This window comes from Anolis carolinensis, unplaced genomic scaffold, assembly GCF_035594765.1.
Source record: "Anolis carolinensis isolate JA03-04 unplaced genomic scaffold, rAnoCar3.1.pri scaffold_15, whole genome shotgun sequence".
Lineage (NCBI taxonomy): Eukaryota > Metazoa > Chordata > Lepidosauria > Squamata > Dactyloidae > Anolis > Anolis carolinensis.
The window spans coordinates 13,628,718-13,650,968 of record NW_026943826.1 but is presented as its reverse complement, the minus strand read 5'-3'; the positions used below and the strand labels follow the sequence as shown (position 1 = coordinate 13,650,968).

Below are 22,251 nucleotides of genomic sequence, written 5' to 3'. Positions count from 1 at the left end.
AGATGCCTTGGTTTATATTTGGGTCAGCTTATATTCGAGTATATACGGTAAATATATTTTAAAAATACAGAATAATTAGTAATAGGACTATTACGAATAATAGTAATCATAGTAGTAATAGAACATTGCTGAATCTCCTCCTGCCGAAGCTGTTTGCCGAAAGTCCTTAAGCCCCCAAAGTTTTTCCAATTTATGTGAGGGTCATGGAGTTTGTGCTTCTCGCATTATTCACCGTTATAATTATGACTAAACGCATCCTAAAGAAATTATCGGCCTCCCGGTAGCCTCATTAATTCAGATAACTCGCCCACTGGGGCTCTGGGCCACTGATCTCTCCGTTGGACGGACGGCTTTAATCAAAAGACAATTACGGGGAAGGGGCTTCGGCCGCCCCCAACGGCCTCTCGTATCCGGGCGGAGGGTCCGTCTCGCGGAAGCAGCATCACATGCCCAAGCATTTAGAATCAGAGAATCATAGAATAGTAGAGTTGGAAGAGACCCCATGGGCCATCCAGTCCAACCCCATTCTGCCAAGAAGCAGGAAATCGCATTCAAAGCACCCCCGACAGATGGCCATCCAGCCTCTGCTTAAAAGCCTCCAAGGAAGGAGCCTCCACCACAGTCTGAGGGAGAGAGTTCCACTGGTGAACAGCCCTTCTCACCGTGAGGAAGTTCTTCCTGATGTTCAGGTGGAATCTCCTTTCCTGTAGTTTGAAGCCCTTGTTCCATTGTGTCCTAGTCTCCAAGACTTGCTCCCTCCTCCCTATGACTTCCCTTCACGTATTTGTACATGGCTCTCATCATGTCTCCTCTCAGCCTTCTCTTCTGCAGGCTAAACATGCCCAGCTCTTTAAGCCGCTCCTCATAGGGATTCTTGTTCTCCAGACCCTTAATCATTTTAGTCGCCCTCCTCTGGACGCTTTCCAGCTTGTCAACATCTCCCTTCAACTGTGGTGCCCAAAATTGGACACAGTGTGATTCCAGGTGTGGTCTGACCAAGGCAGAATAGAAAGAGGGGGAGCAGGACTTCCCTGGATCTAGACGCTATTCCCCTCTTGATGCAGGACAGAATCCCGTTGGCTTTTTTAGCTGCCGCATCACATTCCTGGCTCATGTTCCCCTTCCTCCCCACGAGGACTCCACGGTCTTTTTCGCACACACTGCTGTCAAGCCAGGCCTCGCCCCCCATTCTGTATCTTTGATTTCCATTTTTTCTGCCAAAGTGAAGTATCTTGCATTTGTCCCTGTATTTCGTTTATATCACGGCTCGGAGAATCACAGAATAATAAGAGTCGGGTGAGACCACATAGGCCATCTAGTCCAACCCCATTCTGCCGTGCCCGACGTAGGCGCAAGACTCCTTTTTGGATGCAGCTCGAAATCTCATTGGCTTTTTGCGCTGCTGCATCACATTGTCGACTCATGTTCAAACTCTGAGATCTCTTTCTCATGTTGTCGAACCAGGCGTCACCCATCCCGTATCTGTCTATTTTGTTTCTTCTTGCTTGCTCCTTTTCTTCACGCCGACGGCCAATGATGGCTCCTAACATTTTTTTGATCATTTTTTATTGACACTTTACAAGCAACTTCGTTCAACTTATAACTTTTCTCCAATATTATTTATACCTAACAATAAAAGTAGGTGAGCAATGCATAATAAGGAACGTAGGAAAGTTTATCAGGAAGTGTTCAATAGAGAATAAGGGTTAATAAAAATCACGCATGAGAAGAACGGAGGGAGTGTGAAGAGGAAAAAAAGGAAAAGAAGGAGGAAAATAAAAAAAGATAAAGAAAGGATGAAAGTGAGAGAGAAAGAAAGAGAGAGAGAGAGAGAATGTTAACGAGTTGAAAGAAAAAGAAAAGCAGATAAAAGAAAGAAGCACAGTAGATCCACCCACCACACATGAGATTGTGCAAAAAGTTGCAATATCTTTCTATTGCTTCCAGAGCCTTCAAGCAACTCCTTTGATTCTTATCTTTTAACCTATCTCTCATCCTTGTATACATGTATGTATATATGTTTAAGTTTTGCCTTGGGTTCTCTTTAGCCTATTTTTGTATGAATTAGGATTTTTTTCTCTATGTAGATAGTCTAACAGCACTTTCCAATCTGTTGTATTTGCCGTTGTTCTACTCTGAGCCAGTTCTTGCGTTAACAGATCCATGTTCATTATATCCAGTACTTTGGTGATCCATTTTTCAATAATTGGTATTTCTTTAGTTTTCCAAATCTGGGCTAGTGTTATTCTGGCGGCAGTGGTGAGATAGAATATGGCTCCTAACGTTTTGACACTTTGCTTCCAAGTTCCACCTTAACTGATCTAACCATCGCAAGGGTCCTCAGTCTTCAATCTTCCAGATGTTTTGGATTCTAACCCTCCAGAATCCCCGTTCCAGATGTGAGACGGAGCCCAGACCATCCAGGGTGGAACAAGAAGCCTTGTCCTCTTGAATGTTGACCAAACCGAACCGATGACTTCAAAAGACAAGAAGAAAGACTCCAGACAAACATGAGGAAGACCCTCTTGAGCGTAGGAGCTCTCTGACAATGAGATACGGACTGATTTGTAGGGGGAAACTACCCAAAAATACAGCAGAGCATCCAAAATACAAAAACGGGATATTTATAGTTGAGCATTCAGCTCACAGCAGGCAGAGCTATGTCTGTTTTTATTGTTGCTTTTATTGTTGCTTTTATTGTTGCTTTTATTGTTATTTTAAAGCCAAGTGTATTGTTTTAATCTATTTTTGGAAAACGCTCCGAGCCAAACTGGGAGTAGTGGTATATAAGTTTAATAAATAAATAAATAAATAAAATAAAATAAGAGCGTGAAGTGTCATGTGGCTTTATGGAGTGCTTTCTGTGTGCCTTCCTCCCTGGCAGAACAGGGTTGGCCTAGATCAGGGGTCCTCAAACTTTTTAAGCCGAGGGCCGGTCTACAATCCTTCTGACTGTTGAGGGGCCGGATTATCATTTGAAAAAAAATACAAACAAATTCCGATGCACACTGCATATGTCTTATTTGTAGTGCAAAAACAACAACAACAACAACAACAACGAAAGAACAATACAATATTTAAAAATAAAAACAATTTTAACCAACATACATTTATCAGGATTTCAATGGGAAGTGTGGTCCTGCTTCTGGCTAATGAGATAGTCAAGTTAATTAGGGTTGTTGTTCTTGTTGTTGTTGTTGTTGTTGTTGTGGTTGTGTGCCTTCAAGTCATTTCAGACTTTGGGCGAGCCTAAGTCTAAAATTTATTTATTTATTTATTATTTACTGCATTTGTTTACCACATTTGTATCACATCCTTTTCACCCCAAAGGGGACTCAGAGTGGCTTACAAATTATATGTACTTACAATATATTATATTATTAGCCTAGCACAATATTAGCATTATATATTACTATCTTGAACTATACCACTATACTGTAATATTATTAGTAATATTATATGTAATATAGAATATATAATTAATATTATTATATGGTATTATTATTAGTGTTATATTGTATTACATTATAATATTATTATCAATATTATATGTATATACAATATATTGTATTATAAAACTGAGGGCGGGGGCCAGGTAAATGACCTCGGAGGGCCGCATCCGGCCCCCGGGCCTTAGTTTGGGGACCCCTGGCCTAGATGGTCCTTGTGGTTCCTTCTTGTTTCGATGGGCGAGATCAAAATCTTTGTGCAAAACACAAAGCCGTTTATAATTCCGGTGTGCGTCATGTAAACACATCTACCACGTTTCTGCACCCGGAGCAACGCTTCCCTGAGCTCGTATGTGTGACCACTTCCAGCTAAAACGCACCATTGCTGTTTGTTATTTACTGCAAAAACAAAAACCCGGCAGCTTCTGTTTACGTTCGGTTATTGTTTTGTTTTTCCTCCCTGGCTCCTCCAAGAGTGATAGATGTCTGCAGCAGTCTGCGGCTCTGCCTCGCTCTTTTTTTCCCATCTAGCCTTGGGTATATTTGCTTTTTTCCCCATCTTGGGTACACTTGCTGTTTGGCTTATACAAAACAAAAGCATTTATTACATTATTTTTCTGGTGGAGGATGGAAACGGTATGCGCACTTAACGGGGAATTGCGAGTAAACACGGACAGGGCGGTGCTGCCAGGCTTCATAAATAGGCAAGGAAGGAGCGTCTGGATTCCTGTTTACTGGGAGGGGGGGGGGTTGTATTCATTAATATAGATGAGAGACCGCCGGGCATGGAGAGCAGCCAAACAAGCGGTGGTGGAGATCGACCCGCGAGCAAAGCCTCGGAGCCGTCGGCGCTCACCTTCATCTCCTGCAGGTGGGAGGAGTAGGCCTGCACCTTCCGGAGGCTTTGCGTCCCGCGCAGCAACAACGAGAGCCGGGTCAGCTGCCCCGTCACGCAGCTCACGTCGACCCGTTGCAAGGAATGCAGGTAGAACTGCCAGATCTGGGTCGGAGCCGCCAGCCAGGGATCCCTAGGCCACAAACACCCTCTTAGCATTGCCTTGCGTTAGGGAAAACGACCATAACAGAGCATCCAAAATACAAAAGCAGGACATTTTTGTGCATTCAGCTCACAGCAAGCAGAGCGTGAAGTGCCATGTGGTTGTGAAGAATTTAGAGCTTATTTATTTAATTTACTTCACTTGTATATCGCTTTTCTCGCCCCAGGTGGGGACTCAAAGTGGTTTCCAACATATTTGTGACAAAATTTAATGCCTCGCATACATAGGGTTGAGCATTGAGCTCACAGCAAGCAGAGCGTGAAGTGCCATGTAGTTGTAAAGAATTTAGAGGTTATTTAATTTACTTCACTTGTATATTGCTTTTTTTGCCCCAAGGGGGTGGTTTCCAACATATTTGTGGCAAAATTTAATGCCTCGCATACATATGGTTGAGCATTGAGCTCACAGCAAGCAGAGCGTGAAGTGCCATGTAGTTGTAAAGAATTTAGAGGTTATTTTATTTACTTCACTTGTATATTGCTTTTTTTGCCCCAAGGGGGTGGTTTCCAACATATTTGTGGCAAAATTTAATGCCTCGCATACATATGGTTGAGCATTGAGCTCACAGCAAGCAGAGCGTGAAGTGCCATGTAGTTGTAAAGAATTTAGAGGTTATTTATTTTATTTACTTCACTTGTATATTGCTTTTTTTGCCCCAAGGGGGTGGTTTCCAACATATTTGTGGCAAAATTTAATGCCTCGCATACATATGGTTGAGCATTTGGCTCACAGCAAGCAGAGCGTGAAGTGCCATGTGGCTGGAAAGAATTTAGAGCGTATTTATTTAATTCACTTCACTTGTATATCGCTTTGCTCACCCCAAGGGGAGACTCAAAGTGGTTTCCAACATATTTGTGGCCAAAATTTCAGCAATTTTTCTAACTCACGTGTAAATGGCCACAAAGAACTGCTTGATCTGCGGACTGGGCCCTCCGGCGACTTTCAGAAAGACATCCTGTGGTTCGCCGGGGCCCTGGGCGGGAAAGTGAGAGTAGGTTGTTAGCAAGGACACCATAGAATTGGAAGAGACCCCAGGGGCCATCCAGTCCAACCCCCTTGTGCTACCAGGCAGGAAAAACACAATCAAAGCCCCCCTGATGGACGGCCATCCAAAGGCAGAGTTCCCCACCCAACGATATCACTAAGGTTTGAGCTGATCTCACGACCGTACCATTTTCTTGGTTTCGCAGATGATGTTGGGATCGCTGCAGCGGACAAACACCTCCGGTTCTCTGCCCGGCATCCCCACAGGAGCTCCTGGCGAGGAGAGGAACCACAAGAGATGGATGCCCTTCCTATCCCATACCATGGACATTGCGATGCTTTATGTTCCCCTACTCCAGTGATGGCCAACCTATGACACGCGTGTCAGCACTGACACGCCTAGCCATTTTTGCTGACACGCTGCCGCATGCAGATTGATTGGATGACTAATGTCTTTTGTGGCCAAATTTGGTGTGATTTGGTCCAGTGGTTTTGTTGTTTACTCCATGGGAATTATGCACATTACATTATATATATATATATCCACTTCAGTGTGCATACTAAACATAAAGACAACCATACAACAGACATTCAATACCACGACTATTTTATATATATATATATATATATATATATATATATATATATACACACACACACACACACACACACACACACACACACACACACACAAGATAATCCAGTTCAAAGCAGATAATATAAGATTCTAAATGGGTGATATAGCTGTGTGGAAGGGCCTTGAGTCTACACTGCCATATAATCCAGTTCAAATCTGATAATCTGTGGAAGAGGCCTAAGTGAGGCCTAACTGTGCCTGTCCCCTGGGCTGAGTGGGTTGCTAGGAGACTAAGTGGGTGGAGCTTAGGCTTCTAAGTGGCAGCAATTGGATAAAAAGTATTATTCCTCTCCCTGTAATTAGGACTTTATTTTTCTTTTCTTTTTGTTGTATCAACCTAGAGCCGTGAATGATGGGTTGTGTTGTCAAATTTCGAGGTTGGGGGGCCTGTAATTTTGTTGTTTTGTCCACTGCCCTGATGCCATCACTCTTATATATATATATATAATCATTCTATTATTATTCTATTATTATTGTAGTATATTATTATATTATTACTATTATATTATTATATTATTCATTATTCATGACTACATTGAAACTAGAATAGAGAGAAATCAGTGTGGAAGCTGCAAGAGGTACCATAGATAGTTGTACATTCCAATAATGGTAGTCAATAGTTTTTGATCTATTAAATACAGTTATATATTACAATTATATATATATTTGTTATTTAAACTATACATATTGCGAAATTGTGGGGTTTTTTTTCTCGAAGTGACGCACCACCCAAGTCATGCTAGGTTTTTTGGTGAATTTTGACACACCAAATGCAAAAGGTTGCCCACCATTGCCCTACTCCCACCAACACAGTATTAGCAATGTGAAGCTCAAAAGTAACTTTCTCTCCAACCTACATGGATCGGGAATGAAGGAATCTATTTCCAAGGCTTCGCTGTGCGTGAATATGACTCTCCTCCGCCCCTTTCCAGGAACAGGAGAGACATGGGAAGCGCAGAAGGGCTATACCTGGGAGTGTGTGCCACGGGGCCAGGCGGATGGACTTCTTCAGGAAGGTGAGCTCCGGGTGATAGAAGCGGAAGGTCTGGTCCACGATGTGGGGCTGGGGTTCGACGCTGACGCGGAGGAGGGCGAGGGGCTTGCCCCCATTGGCCGTGAAGGAGACCTGGACACCCGCCGGGAAAAGAGAGGAAAGGAAAGGAGTGAGGAGCCCTCAGTAGGTGGCCATATAAAGAGGAAGAAAGAATCCATCTTCCTCTCTCCTGTGTGACTCAGTGTTAGTATCTGTTCTGTATGTGATCTGACAAGGGGTTGCATCTGCCAGTGTCCCTTAAATGAAAACCTATCAGAAGGCGGCTATATAAGAAGGAGGAAATAATGCATCTTCCTCTCTCCTGTGTGACTCAGTGTATCTGTCTATTACGTAAGTGACTGTCTATCTGACAAGGGGTTGCATCTGCCAGTGTCCCTCAAATGAAGACCTATCAGAAGACGGCTATATAAGAAGGAGGAAATAATCCATCTTCTTCTCTCCTCTGTGATTCAGTGTATCTGTCTATTCTGTATGTAACTCTCTGAGGATCTGACAAGGGGTTGCATCAGCCAGTGTCCCTTAAATGAAGACCTATCAGAAGACGGCTGTATAAGAAGGAGGAAATAATCCATCTTCTTTTCTCCTGTCTGTCTCAGTGTAACTATCTATTACGTATGTGACTCTCTATCTGACAAGGGGTTGCATCTGCCAGTGTCCTTTAAATGAAGACCTACCAGTAGTTGGCTATATAAGAAGGAGGAAATAATCCATCTTCTTCTCTCCTGTGTGACTCAGTGTATCTATCTATTACGTATGTGACGCTCTGAGGATCTGATTGTTTGAAAGCGGATCCTTTTTTGAGGAAGGTTCAGGCAGGGGGTTGGACTGGATGGCCCATGAGGTCTCTTCCAACTCTACTATTCTATGATTCTATGAAAGGTCCCAACTTCGCTTCTCGAATGACCCAAACGCCGCTGGCTCTTGCTATTTCTCCACTTCTGCCCTGTCTACTGCTGGGATTACCTTGATGTGTTTCGTCTGTGAGCCGCTGGGCTTCCAGGAGCCGGCGGAGGTGTCCTTCTGGCCTTCGCAGAATGTCAGCTCTGCAGGACCTTGCTGGAAATCAAAGGGAAGGCGCGGAGGTGAAAAGAGAAGCCTCCTTCGGGGTTGAGCGCAAACAGGCTGCAGGGGGAAAACCATTTCTCTCTCTCACACACACTCTCATTCTCTTCTGCTGTGTGTTTTCCCAAGAGCAATCCTCTGCTATCCAACTTTTTGGGGGGCTTCTAAAACGTCCTAGTCTTCCCCCAAATTCCTCTTTTGTTCTCAGCTCAATTCCTCATTATTAAAAAAAAAACGTTTCAAAGCTGAGCAGTCATTCCCTACCTGCATCACGGCAGCGGAGTCCACGCAGAAGGCCTGGTACTTGAAGGGGACGTGGACCGTCTCCTTGGGGCGCAGGTAGACCTGGGGGGCCAGGTGGTCCTGCAGGTGGAACATCTCCTCCTCCAACGGGGTGACCGTCTGGGTCAGCTCCTTAAAATGCTTCCATTCTCGGGTGTCCACAATGACACTGGCCAAAGGAGAGGAAGCAACGGCGGCGGTTGTTATTGTGCGGCCACATCTTCCTCTCTCCTGTGTGACTCAATGTGAGTATCTCTCTATTCTGTATGTGACTCTCTGAAGATATGACAAGAGGTTGCATCAGCCAGAGTCCCTTAAGACCCATCAGCACGTGGATATATAAGGAGGAGGAAAGAATCCATCTTCTTCTCTCCTGTGTGACTCAATGCGAGTAACTGTCTATCCGGGGTGCCTCTCGCTGTTGATTTATGTAGCATTTTAATTATTTATATCATATTTTAATTGTGTATTTTTGTATTTATTTTATAATCTGGTTTTATGTATTTATTTGTCTGCTCAGTATAGGAAAGACCTATGGTCTGACCATTAAATAAATTATCTAGCTAGCTTCTTGAAGATTGAGGGGGGGGGGGGGATATGATAGTAAGGTAGAACGAAGAAACTGTCCAAAATGATAGCTTGTCGATTCCTACCTGAGTTCGGGGCTGTCGCTCTCAATGGTGACCGTGTGCTGGACGTTGTAGGGGTTTTTCAGGGCGAACTCGAAGAACTGTGCGGTGCCGAAGGTGGCGTAGAGGGTGTGGCGGGAGGTGATGGCGTGGCTCAGCATGCCGGCGATGCTCTCGGCTTTGATGCGCTCCCGGTAGGCCTCGATGAGCTGCAGGTCCCGCGAGTGCTGGACGCGGTCCTCGTGGCGACCCTGGCGGGCACCCAACGGGTTCAGCACCTCGGACAGCGCTTTCCAAGGAGAAGCTAAAGCCCGGCCGCCCAGCGTTCCCAGTGCTCACCAGGATGAGGCTGGCCTTCTTCCTCCCGCCGCCTCCCTCCTGGGACTCCCGCCTCCGGACCGAGAGCATCCGCTCCATCTTCCGCCTCCGGGTCGCGCTGGCCTCGCGGCTGCTGTGCTGGAAGGCGGCGCTGGCCTCGCGCAGGCGGGAGAAGAGCATGGCCGCCAGCTCGCTGTCCATGTCGGCCAGCTTCTGGGCCTGGCACACGTTCCCCGCTGGGAGAGACAAAGAGGTGGCCGCGGATCCAAGGGGGACCAAAGGGAAGGGAATGAGTCTATATTCCCTCTCTATCAGATCATTTCATTTCAGATCAAAGCCATTGCCTCACAGCCTCTGAGGATGCCTGCCATAGATGTGGGCGAAACATCAGGAGAACATGCCATACAGCCCAGAAAACTCACAGCAACCCAGTGATTCTGGCCATGAAAGCATTCGACAACTCATCGGTCTGTCTTTGCAAACACTCTTAATGCTTACAAGTCAGTCAAGAGCAGACTTTTCCATCTTGACTTCCATAATTCGACTCTTACAGCAAAGGCAACATGTTCCCCTACCACGTCATTCATTCCAAAAGAGCCGACTTTAGGATCTTGACTTCATAATCTGACTTGCGGCAAAGGCAACATGTTCCCAACCACGTCATTCATTCCACATGAGACAACTTTAGGATCTTGACTTCCATAATCTGACTCTTATGGCAAAGGCAACATGTTCCCAACCACGTCATTCATTCCACAAGAGCCGACTTTAGGATCTTGACTTCCATAATCCGACTCTTACAGCAAAGGCAACATGTTCCCAACCATGTCATTCATTCCACAAGAGACAACTTTAGGATCTTGACTTCATAATCCGATTCTTACGGCAAAGACAACATGTTCCCCTATCACGTCATTCATTCTACAAGAGCCAACTTTAGGATCTTGACTTCCATAATCTGACTCTTATGGCAAAGGCAACATGTTCCCAACCACGTCATTCATTCCACAAGAGCCGATTTTAGGATCTTGACTTCCATAATCCGACTCTTACAGCAAAGGCAACATGTTCCCAACCATGTCATTCATTCCACAAGAGACAACTTTAGGATCTTGACTTCATAATCCGATTCTTACGGCAAAGACAACATGTTCCCCTATCACGTCATTCATTCTACAAGAGCCAACTTTAGGATCTTGACTTCCATAATCTGACTCTTATGGCAAAGGCAACATGTTCCCAACCACGTCATTCATTCCACAAGAGCCGATTTTAGGATCTTGACTTCCATAATCCGACTCTTACAGCAAAGGCAACATGTTCCCAACCATGTCATTCATTCCACAAGAGACAACTTTAGGATCTTGACTTCATAATCCGATTCTTACGGCAAAGACAACATGTTCCCCTATCACGTCATTCATTCTACAAGAGCCAACTTTAGGATCTTGACTTCCATAATCTGACTCTTATGGCAAAGGCAACATGTTCCCAACCACGTCATTCATTCCACAAGAGCCGATTTTAGGATCTTGACTTCCATAATCCGACTCTTACAGCAAAGGCAACATGTTCCCAACCATGTCATTCATTCCACAAGAGACAACTTTAGGATCTTGACTTCATAATCCGATTCTTACGGCAAAGACAACATGTTCCCCTATCACGTCATTCATTCTACAAGAGCCAACTTTAGGATCTTGACTTCCATAATCTGACTCTTATGGCAAAGGCAACATGTTCCCAACCACGTCATTCATTCCACAAGAGCCGATTTTAGGATCTTGACTTCCATAATCCGACTCTTACAGCAAAGGCAACATGTTCCCAACCATGTCATTCATTCCACAAGAGACAACTTTAGGATCTTGACTTCATAATCCGATTCTTACGGCAAAGACAACATGTTCCCCTATCACGTCATTCATTCTACAAGAGCCAACTTTAGGATCTTGACTTCCATAATCTGACTCTTATGGCAAAGGCAACATGTTCCCAACCACGTCATTCATTCCACAAGAGCCGATTTTAGGATCTTGACTTCCATAATCCGACTCTTACAGCAAAGGCAACATGTTCCCAACCATGTCATTCATTCCACAAGAGACAACTTTAGGATCTTGACTTCATAATCCGATTCTTACGGCAAAGACAACATGTTCCCCTATCACGTCATTCATTCTACAAGAGCCAACTTTAGGATCTTGACTTCCATAATCTGACTCTTATGGCAAAGGCAACATGTTCCCAACCACGTCATTCATTCCACAAGAGCCGATTTTAGGATCTTGACTTCCATAATCCGACTCTTACAGCAAAGGCAACATGTTCCCAACCATGTCATTCATTCCACAAGAGACAACTTTAGGATCTTGACTTCATAATCCGATTCTTACGGCAAAGACAACATGTTCCCCTATCACGTCATTCATTCTACAAGAGCCAACTTTAGGATCTTGACTTCCATAATCTGACTCTTATGGCAAAGGCAACATGTTCCCCTACCACGTCATTCATTCCACATGAGACAACTTTAGGATCTTGACTTCATAATCTGACTTGCGGCAAAGGCAATGTTCCCCTACCACGTCATTCATTCCACAAGAGCCAATTTTAGGATCTTGATTTCATAATCTGACTTGCAGCAAAGGCAACATGTTCCCCTACCACATCAATCATTCCATGTGCTTGTCAATTTATGGCAAAATCCCTTGTTACTTCATAGGGAAAAGGAAGTCTGACCGTTTCAGCATTTGCTACAGTGTTATTCTCTGCTTTGCTCATAAAAGACAGAGAAACATTTTCTTCCTTTCTGCTTTTCCCTCCTTCTTTCGGACAATAAAGGTAAAAAATGCAATTAAAGCCGTGGCTACTTCTGCCTCGCTTTCAAATTCCATTAGATCTTGAGCGCGAGGCGTCAAGTTTGGTTTTGAAGACAATGCTAATGAATTAGCTCCACGTTATTCTGTTGAATGGGCTGAGTATTAAGTTATTAATTTGCCGCTTTTATCTCCGGCAGATTTATTTCATTTGGGGCCCCGTTTCGAGCACAGCGGCTCTGCTACACTTTTTTCCTGTATTGTTCGTTTTCTCTCTCTCTCTCTTGTTTGATGTGAGCCTTTTTGTTCTCTTTGTGGCAGGAAGTAGCTTTGCAAATAAAATAATAGGCAAAGGGCGGGCGGAGAGAGAGAAAAAAGACGGAACGATATCCATCCCAGGACGAAGACACACAAAAATCAGGGGCAGCTTTGATTACGCTCAGTAACAATTGTTCTGTTTCTGGTTTGAAAGTGTTGTCTCCTGTTTCCTCGTGTGAAAGTAAATGACTTAAATTAGCCTCCCCGCATAAAGCGGTACCTAAATGTCCTACTTGATAAATGCAACTGTCTCTTGGGCAGCTCAGGTCAATAATAATAATAATAATAAACTTTATTTTTATATCCCGCCCCATCTCCCCAAGGGACTCGGGACGGCTCACAGCAGGGACAAGCCCGAAACAACAACAACAACATATTTGACATAAACTTAAAACATTCCAACAATACACAAAATAAAATAATGGACAAATACATTAAAATCCAAGCAGATAAAATCAAGAGTAATTAAAAGCAAACCAGTGGGGACAGGTTTCATAAAGTCAACAGCTAGCTAGGCTATTAATGGTCGGGGGCTTAACCACTATTGCAACCTCATTGTTTTTAATTCGATGTTTTAATACCGTGTTTGTGGTTTTTGTTTTTGTTTTGTTTTTGTTTTTCGGTTGCTGTGTATATATTATTATTGGTTTTGTTCTCTGATGTTTCATATTTTATTTTGTATTGTTTTGTATCCGATTTTGCTGTAAGCTGCCCCGAGTCCCCTTCGGGGGAGATGGAGGAGGGATATAAATAAATTTATTATTATTATTATTATTATTATTAACCCGACCCGGACTTCGATCCCATGACCTCTCAGCCTGGCCCCACCTTGATTAACATTGAATAGACTTGCAGCTACAAAGCCTGGCTGCCTCCTGCCTGGGGGGAAATCTTTTTTATTTGGGAGGTGTTAGTTCACGTAAAATGGTAAATATTTTTTTGTGGTTTTGAAAATCAAGGCGCGCATTAGATTTGATGGCGCATTACACTTGAGTCAGTACGGTATATACACTCCCCTGGCCTCATTTCCACAGGCTTCTGAAGGCACCAGCCACAGATGCAGGCGAAACGTCAGGAGGGAATGGTGCTGGAAAACAGCCAGACAGCCAAAACTCACAATGACCAACTTCAGTAGAGATCTGGGTCCCAAATAATGTCGTGGAATAACATTCCCAGGAGAGAAAGCGGACCTACCTGCGGGCGTGTTGAGGGAGAGCAGGCTGCCGCCGTGGAAGCCGCTGGTCCCGTCGTGCGAGGAGACGACGCGAGAGCGAGAGGCCGGCAAAGCGGGGGACTTTCTCAGCCGTTGCTCACAGAGGTGGCCTGGAAGACAAGAGGAGCAAGTGGGTCACTTTTGGTTGGGGAGAGAGCATCTTGACATGGTCCTGTGTTTTGGAATATGGTTCTGATACCATACACACACACACACACACACACACACACACACATATATATATATACACACAGTAGAGTCTCACTTATCCAACATAAACGGGCCGGCAGAATGTTGGATAAGCGAATAGGTTGGATAATAAGGAAGCATTAAAGAAAAGCCTATTAAACATCAAATTAGGTTATGATTTTACAAATTAAGCACCAAAACATCATGTTATACAACAAATTTGACAGAAAAAGTAGTTCAATACGCAGTAATGCTATGTAGTAATTACTGTGTTTACGAATTTAGCACCAAAATATCACAATGCATTGAAAACATTGACTACAAAAATGTGTTGGATAATCCAGAACGTTGGATAAGCGAGTGTTGAATAAGTGAGACTCTACTGTATATATGTATATATATATATATATATATATATATATATATATATATATATATATATACACACACACACACACTGAACTCATCTGATTATATATATAACTACTAGCTGTGCCCGGCCACGCGTTGCTGTGGTGTTGTCTGGTGGTGTTGGTGAGAAATTGTTGAGGTCGTGGTGGTATTGAATGTCTGTTGTATGGTTGTCTTTATGTTTAGTATGCACACTGAAGTGGATTATATGGCAGTGTGGAGTCAAGATAATCCAGTTCAAAGCAAATAGTATAAGATTATAAATGGGTTATATAGCTGTGTGGAAGGGCCTTGAGTCTACATTGCCATATAATCCAGTTAAAATCTGATAATCTGTGGAAGAGGCCTAAGTGAGGCCTAACTCTGCCTGTGCCCTGGGCTGAGTGGGTTGCTAGGAGACCAAGTGGGCGGAGCTTAGCCTTCAAACTGGCAGCAATTGGATAAAAACTCTTATTCCTCTCCCTGTAATTAGGACTTTGTTTTTCTTTTCTTTTTGTTGTATCAACCTAGAGCCGTGAATGATGGGTTGTGTTGTCAAATTTCGAGGTTGGGGGGCCTGTAGTTTTGTTGTTTAGTCCGCTGCCCTGATGCCATCACTCTTTTATATATATGTATCTCCCAAATCTTCCTGCGTTTTCATCTTTGCTTGCTGACTTTTATCTCTCCTTCCTCCCTGCCTTCCTTAGAGATTTCGACTTGTGCTGAATTTCCCCTCGAATTCTGGGTTCCTTTGCTCTCCATCCTCGCCCGACTCCCACACATCCCTCCCGGCTGCTTCCTTCCTTCCTTCCTTCCTTCCTTCCTTCCTTCCTTCCTTCCTTCCTTCCTTCCTTCCTTCCCAATTCCGATTCTGCTCCACTTTTATCTAGCTTTAATCTCTTGCATTCCATTTCTTCTTCTCCTCGAGTTTGCAAAACCTTTTAAATATTATTTTTGAAGAGCTTCGTTCCATAAACCCCGATCAGCTCTCGGCTTTCCTCCCGTTCTCTGTTTTCATCCGGCCTCTTCTCAAAACTTTTTCGCTCGCCCTCGCTTGAGAGCGGTCCTCTGGGTGTGTGGGTTAGAGGAGCGGAGAAAACAGACGAGTTCCCACTCGTTCTCCAGCATAAGAGGAGCTTTTGTTGCTCTTGAAAAGCCCTTGGCGAAAGGAAAGAGATGGATGGCGCTTTGTCGGAGTCGTTGGAGAGCTATTCTGTGCCAAAATTGGCATTGAGTCGGGGAATCGCTGAGTAGGAAGAGACCTCAAGGTCTGACTAGTGAGTACAACCCTTTATGTGGAAGGTTCTCCTGGTGAAGATGGTGGAAGGCAGACACAGTCCACCTTGGAGGATTGGGCCATTCCTTGAGCCAGGAAGAGAACAGGGGAAACATTACCCACACCACAGCAGATAACCCAAAGTGTGGGAGAGATGATTGCCCTTGACCACCATCCCATCCCTGAAGCCTTCGGTTGATTTCCACATCTTGAGTCATTCTTTGTCGCAGGATCCTTGTGTACAGTTTATATAGTTGAGAGAGGATTGTAATAGGATGATAGTTGCTAAGCTTTTTGGTGTTGCCTTTCTTCATTAGAAGGATGGTTTCAGGCGTTGTCCAATCTTTAGGTAAGATGGCACTTCACAAGTATGGTGCAAAACGTTCTGCTATCATTTTACATAATTCTGGAGACCAAGAGACTACAAGTGGCCCTTGGGTAGACCTTGGTTAAGCTATTTGGCCAGAAATGGAAAAGAATCGTACATTTTGGCAAATGGTAGATTTGCATGAAGCCCAAAGGAGTGGATCAACAACAAATTGAATACAATAGAAATATATATGTGTATGGGTGCATATGTGCCCATCTTCACTGTTGAATTAATCCAGCTTGATATTGCTTTGCCTTCCATGGGTTCATGCCATGGAATCCTGGGAATTGTAGCTTTGCAAGGTCTTTATCCTTCACTGCCCATGGGTGCATCTACAGTATAGAATTAATGCAGTCTGACACTACTTTAACTATCAGTACTCAATGCTATGGAATAATGGGACCTGTAGTTTGGTGTAGCACCAGCACTCTTTCTCAGTGAGGCCTAAAGACCTTGGAAATCGACAACTTTCCGATGCCCACGGCACTGAACTACAGTAGTTGAAGTGGTGTCCCAACTTCAGAGCATGCTGAGTTAAGAGCCCGGGCTGTGGCGCAGCTGGTTAGTAGCCAGCTGCAATAAATCACTACTGACCAAGAGATCATGAGATCAAAGCCCAGGTCGGATTGAGCTCCCAACCACTTAATAGCCTAGCTCGCTGCTAACCTAAGCAACCCGAAAGACCGTTGCATCAGCCAAGTAGGAAATTTAGGTACCGCTTTATGCGGGGAGGCTAATTTAACTCATACAACCTTCCAGCAGCGTGCGGAAAAGAATGAGGAAGTACTCCACCAAGGATCTGAATGAAGCAGCAGCTCCCCCTTGTGGCCAGAATTGAGCATAGCCTCATGAAGCCGGAAGCTGGAAAATGTCAAATTGCCTCTATGCCTGTCTATATATGTTGTATGTCTAATTGAATGTTTGCCATGTATATGTGCACTGTGATCCGCCCTGAGTCCCCTTTGGAGTGAGAAAGAAGGATGGAATGTAAATACTGTAACTAAGCAAATAAATAAATACATTTTTGAATTAAGCGTCATTTGGAAACAATAGACATTGACAAAATTACGATCTGTCAGCTGCAAAAGGCCACCCTGCTGGGATCATCCGAAAATACATCACACAGTCCTAGACACTTGGAAAGTGTTCGACTTGTGATTTTGTGGTACGAAATCCAGCATATATATCTTGTTTGCTGTGTCATATAATAATAATAATAATAATAATAATAATAATAATAATAATAATAATAATACATCACACAGTCCTAGACACTTGGGATGTGTTCGACTTGTGATTTTGTGATATGAAATCCAGCATATATATCTTGTTTGGTGTGTCATACAATAATAATAATAATAATAATAATAATAATAATAATAATAATAATACATCAGACACAATCCTAGACACTTGGGATGTGTTCGACTTGTGATTTTGTGATACGAAATCCAGCATGTCTATCTTGTTTGCTGTGTCATAATAAAATAATATTATTATTGTTATTAGGGGACTCGGGGTGGCTCACACGGGGAACAAGCCCAGTATAATCACATAAAATCATAAAATAACCATTTAGACATCAGACAACACAATTTCAAAACAATTTAAACAAGTCCTAGTTAAAATCGATATAGTTAAAATGTTAAACAATCATCCAGGCATTAAAAGTCCAATATAGGATAACATCTGGGCGATAATCAAAACTGATTTAGGGAGTGTCTATTACAAATAGGACATACAGTAGAGTCTTACTTATCCAACATAAATGGGCCGGCAGAATGTTGGATAAGCGAATATGTTGGATAATAAGGAGGCATTAAGTAAAAGCCTATTAAACATCAAATTAGGTTATGATTTTACAAATTAAGCACCAAAACATCATGTTAGACAACAAATTTGACAGAAAAGGCAGTTCAATATTCAGTAATGCTATGTAGTAATGACTGTATTTACGAATTTAGCACCAAAATATCACGATGTATTGAAAACATTGACTACAAAAATGTGTTGGATAATCCAGAACATTGGATAAGCGAGTGTTGGATAAGTGAGACTCTACTGTAGTTCAAATGTTAAACCATCATCCAGGCATTAAAGGTCCAATATAGAATAACATCTGGGTGATAATCAAAATTGATTTAGGGAGTGCCTATTACAAATAGGACATACATCATTGCTTTGCTATGTTTAATTTGACATACAAGCAGTGTTTTGAGGTAAGAGCCGCTGCTCGACCCGGGTTTTGGTTTGATGTACGAGCAATGTTTTCCGCTAAGAGTCAGTTAACACCTCCCATAAAGGGGATGGCTCCAGGCAACAACAGCCAGGCTACCTGTATGCAGATACCCTCAGTGATTGAAATAAAACTGTGTTAGCCTTAGGACACGGAGCGCTCCGGATTTCGTTTTCAGAAGGAAATGCAAGTGTTATGATCCTCTGCTTGAGAAAGAGACCCGAGAAACCGATCTCACCCTCTGTGGCTTTGAGGTCTGCGTGTTAGTATTGACGTGGGGTTTGTAACCGCACAACCGCACAACAGAAACCCCCAAAAACGGGGCCTTTGAAAGGAGACAATGCGGAAGAGGCGACGCTCAATTAAACCCCGCCCGCCGCTTCCTCCCTCTCGCCGCCTGGTCGCAGGTGCTTTAATTCACCCGCCTATATATAAAAAAGCAGAGCGACTCCGGCGGAAATCTTATCTTCAGAAGAAAGATTAGCTTCCATTCTGCCCGGTCGTAAATTGACATTTCATACTTTGCCTGCAAGAGGACGATAAGCTCCTTTTTCTGGTTGGGGAGGAAGGGGAGGCACGGGAATCCATCCCGAGATGCCCAAGACGTTGTCAAAGGCTTCCGTGGCCAGCATCACCGGGGGGTCCGTGGACGGTTTCCGGGCCGTGCGGACCACGTGGTCCAGGAGCATTTTCTCCTTTTTTCGTTCTGCCTGTATCTGTTCCTTGCATCTTCATATATATATTCCACTTGCTTGACTACTATCTGCATGGAAGTAGCCTGGCCTTGGTTCCCTTTGGATTGTTTATTACCTTGGAGACATCTTCAGCCTGGGTGGTCCCATACTGGACATCACACAACTATATGTGTGTATATATATATAAAAGAGTGATGGCATCACGGCAGCGGACAAAACAACAAAACTACAGGCCCCCCAACCTCAAAATTTGACAACACAACCCATCATCCACGCCTCTAGGTTGATACAACAAAAAGAAAAGAAAAATAAAGTCCTAATTAGAGGGAGAGGAATAATTGTTTTTATCCAATTGCTGCCAGTTAGAAGGCTAAGCTCCGCCCACTTGGTCTCCTAGCAACCCACTCAGCCCAGGGGACCCTTTACCTTAACTACCACCAATTCCTCAATACTTTATTTCCCATACCACCGTACTTCGCCACAGCAACGCGTGGCTGGGCACAGCTAGTATATATATATATATATATATATATATATATATATATATATATATATACTCCACTTGCTTGACTCCCATCAGATCGTATGAAGATGCTATTAGCCGCAGATGCAGGTGAAACATCAGGAGAAAATGCTGCTAGAATACATTGGCCATACAACCCAGAAAGACACCACACAACACCCCAATAATAATAATAATAATAATAATAATAATAATAATAATAATAATAATAATAATAGCCCAGGAGCAAGCCATCAGAACAAATGCAATCAAGGCCAAAATCGAAAAATCAGCAGATGACCCAAAATGCAGACCGTGCAAGGAAACCGAAGAAACCATTGATCATATCCTCAGCTGCTGTAAGAAAATCGCACAGACAGACTACAAACAGAGGCACAACTCTGTGGCCCAAATGATTCATTGGAACTTATGCCTCAAGTCCCACCTGCCAGCAGCAAAGAACTGGTGGGATCATAAACCTGCAAAAGTATTGGAAAATGAGCACGCAAAGATACTGTGGGGCTTCCGAATCCAGACTGACAAAGTTCTGGAACACAACACACCAGACATCACAGTTGTGGAAAAGAAAAAGGTTTGGATCATTGATGTCGCCATCCCAGGTGACAGTCACATTGACGAAAAACAACAGGAAAATCTCAGCCGCTATCAGGACCTCAAGATTGAACTTCAAAGACTCTGGCAGAAACCAGTGCAGGTGGTCCCGGTGGTGATGGGCACACTGGGTGCCGTGCCAAAAGATCTCAGCTGGCATTTGGAAACAATAGATATTGACAAAATTACGATCTGCCAGCTGCAAAAGGCCACCCGACTGGGATCTGCAGCATCATCAGAAAATACATCACACAGTCCTAGACACTTGGGAAGTGTTTGACTTGGGATTATGTGATACGAAATCCAGCATGTCTATCTTGTTTGCTGTGTCATAATAATAATAGAATCACATAGTCCTAAACGCTTGGGAAGTGTTCTATTTGTGGTTTCGTGCTACGAAATCCAGCATATATACCTCATTTGCTGTGTCATACTGTGTCTTTGTGTCAATAATGTCAGCGGGGATGATGGGTAGCAGAGTTGAAATCCAAAAAATTCACCATCCCGGTCTGCCTCCTTCTCTCCAGACTGTTTCCCCGTGTGGAAAACAGCACTGGACAAACTCACTCCAGTAGATGAGGGTTCAGTTGGTAGTCCAACGGCAAACAACTTTATTTACATGATCTATTTACAGATAGAGCAAATCAGTCCTTTCTCCTCCATGAGTGCTTGCCGAAAGCACCATGCACACACACACAGCACATTGCTCATCGCTGTTCTCCGCTCGACACAGGAAACCTAACACTCCCACTACATTCCACAGGAACCAGATAGTAAGTCCCGGTCAAAACACACTTGACCCCATTGGTCCTGTGATACATCAATCATAGCAGACTCTCATTAACTCCATAATTGCTGAATCCAGATTGATTTTAACATTTCACAATACACAATACCCTGACAATTAATATTAATAATAATAATAATAATAATAGTAATAACAACAGTCCTGAATGCTTGGGAAGCATTCGACTTGTGATTTTGTGATACGAAATCCAGCATATACATCTCGTTCGCTGCGTCATACTGTGTTTTCGTGTCAGTAAAATAATAATAAGTTGGGGATCTCTCAGCTTCCCGTCCTGGGTTTCTTTCCTTCCCTTTCTTTCAATGAGAAACAAAAAAAGAGACCAAGCAAAGCCCACCTTCCCCGGAGCAAAGTCACGGGAAAGGAGCTGGGAAAACCCGGCAAGGCGGCCCATCCGCGCTGGATATTTATCTTGTTTTGTAGCCTTTCCGAGAGAGAGAGAGAGAGAGAGAGAGAGAGAGAGAGAGAGAGAGAGGGGCCGGTGGGTGTGGAGCTCAGCAGGTTCTCCTCTCTGACTTTGAGAAACAAACACCTGGTGCATAATCGCGGGGCTGATCCAAGGCCGGCGAGTGCCTTTGATCTCGGCCTCGAACCTGCCAGCCAAAAAAACCCCTCTGCTTTCAAGATAGAAAATAAACTCTACCCAGAAAAGGCTCCTTTTTGTACCCTCTGAACCTGCAGAGGCAGGCGGGGGAGTCATCAAAGGAGGACCTGGAGGCCTTCCTTGGCCTTCTTGCATAAGAGAGCCTTTGATTTGCAGAGAGCGAGAAAAGAAGGAAAGCTCTTCCGAAGAGAGCAACCAAGGCTGGGCTGTGGCGGAGCTGGTTAGGAGCCTCCTGCAATGAATCACTACTGGCCGAGAGGTCATGGCATCGGGTTGAGTGCCCAGCCATTAAAAATAGCTTGTTGTTGACCTAAGCAACCCGAAAGACAGTTGCATCTGTCGAGTAGGAAATTTAGGTACCGCTTTATGCGGGGAGGCTAATTTAACTCATTTGAGTCACCATATTTATTTATTTATTTATTTGCAGTACAGTAGAGTCTCACTTATCCAAGCTAAACAGACCGGCAGAAGCTTGGATAAGCGACTATCTTGGATAATAAGGAGGGAGTAAGGAAAAGCCTATTAAACATCAAATTACATTATGATTTTACAAATTAAGCACCAAAACGTCATGTTATACAACAAATTTGACAGAAAAAGTAGTCCAATACACAGCAATGTTATGTAGTAATTACTGTATTTACGAATTTAGTACCAAAATATCATGATATATTGAAAACATTGGCTACAAAAATCGCTTGGATTATCCAAAGGCTTGGATAAGTGAGACTCTACTGTATTTATAT

General features: G+C 43.5%; 1 protein-coding gene across 5 annotated transcripts in view; it reads right to left on the bottom strand.

Moving 5' to 3' along the window:
* nphp4 (nephrocystin 4) overlaps positions 1-22,251 on the bottom strand; it is a 231,594-nt gene that overhangs the window by 172,324 nt on the left and 37,019 nt on the right. For 4 of the 5 annotated variants that reach the window (XM_062965716.1, XM_062965717.1, XM_062965718.1 and 1 more), the window contains 9 exons: positions 13,805-13,933; positions 9,495-9,709; positions 9,180-9,406; positions 8,509-8,695; positions 8,146-8,304; positions 7,098-7,254; positions 5,679-5,764; positions 5,395-5,480; positions 4,306-4,477 (listed from right to left, as the gene is read on the bottom strand). In XM_062965716.1, coding sequence (XP_062821786.1) covers positions 4,306-4,477; positions 5,395-5,480; positions 5,679-5,764; positions 7,098-7,254; positions 8,146-8,304; positions 8,509-8,695; positions 9,180-9,406; positions 9,495-9,709; positions 13,805-13,933 — 1,418 coding nt within the window. The remainder of the gene's footprint in view (positions 1-4,305; positions 4,478-5,394; positions 5,481-5,678; positions 5,765-7,097; positions 7,255-8,145; positions 8,305-8,508; positions 8,696-9,179; positions 9,407-9,494; positions 9,710-13,804; positions 13,934-22,251) is intronic. The other variant, XM_062965719.1, reaches the window with a different exon arrangement.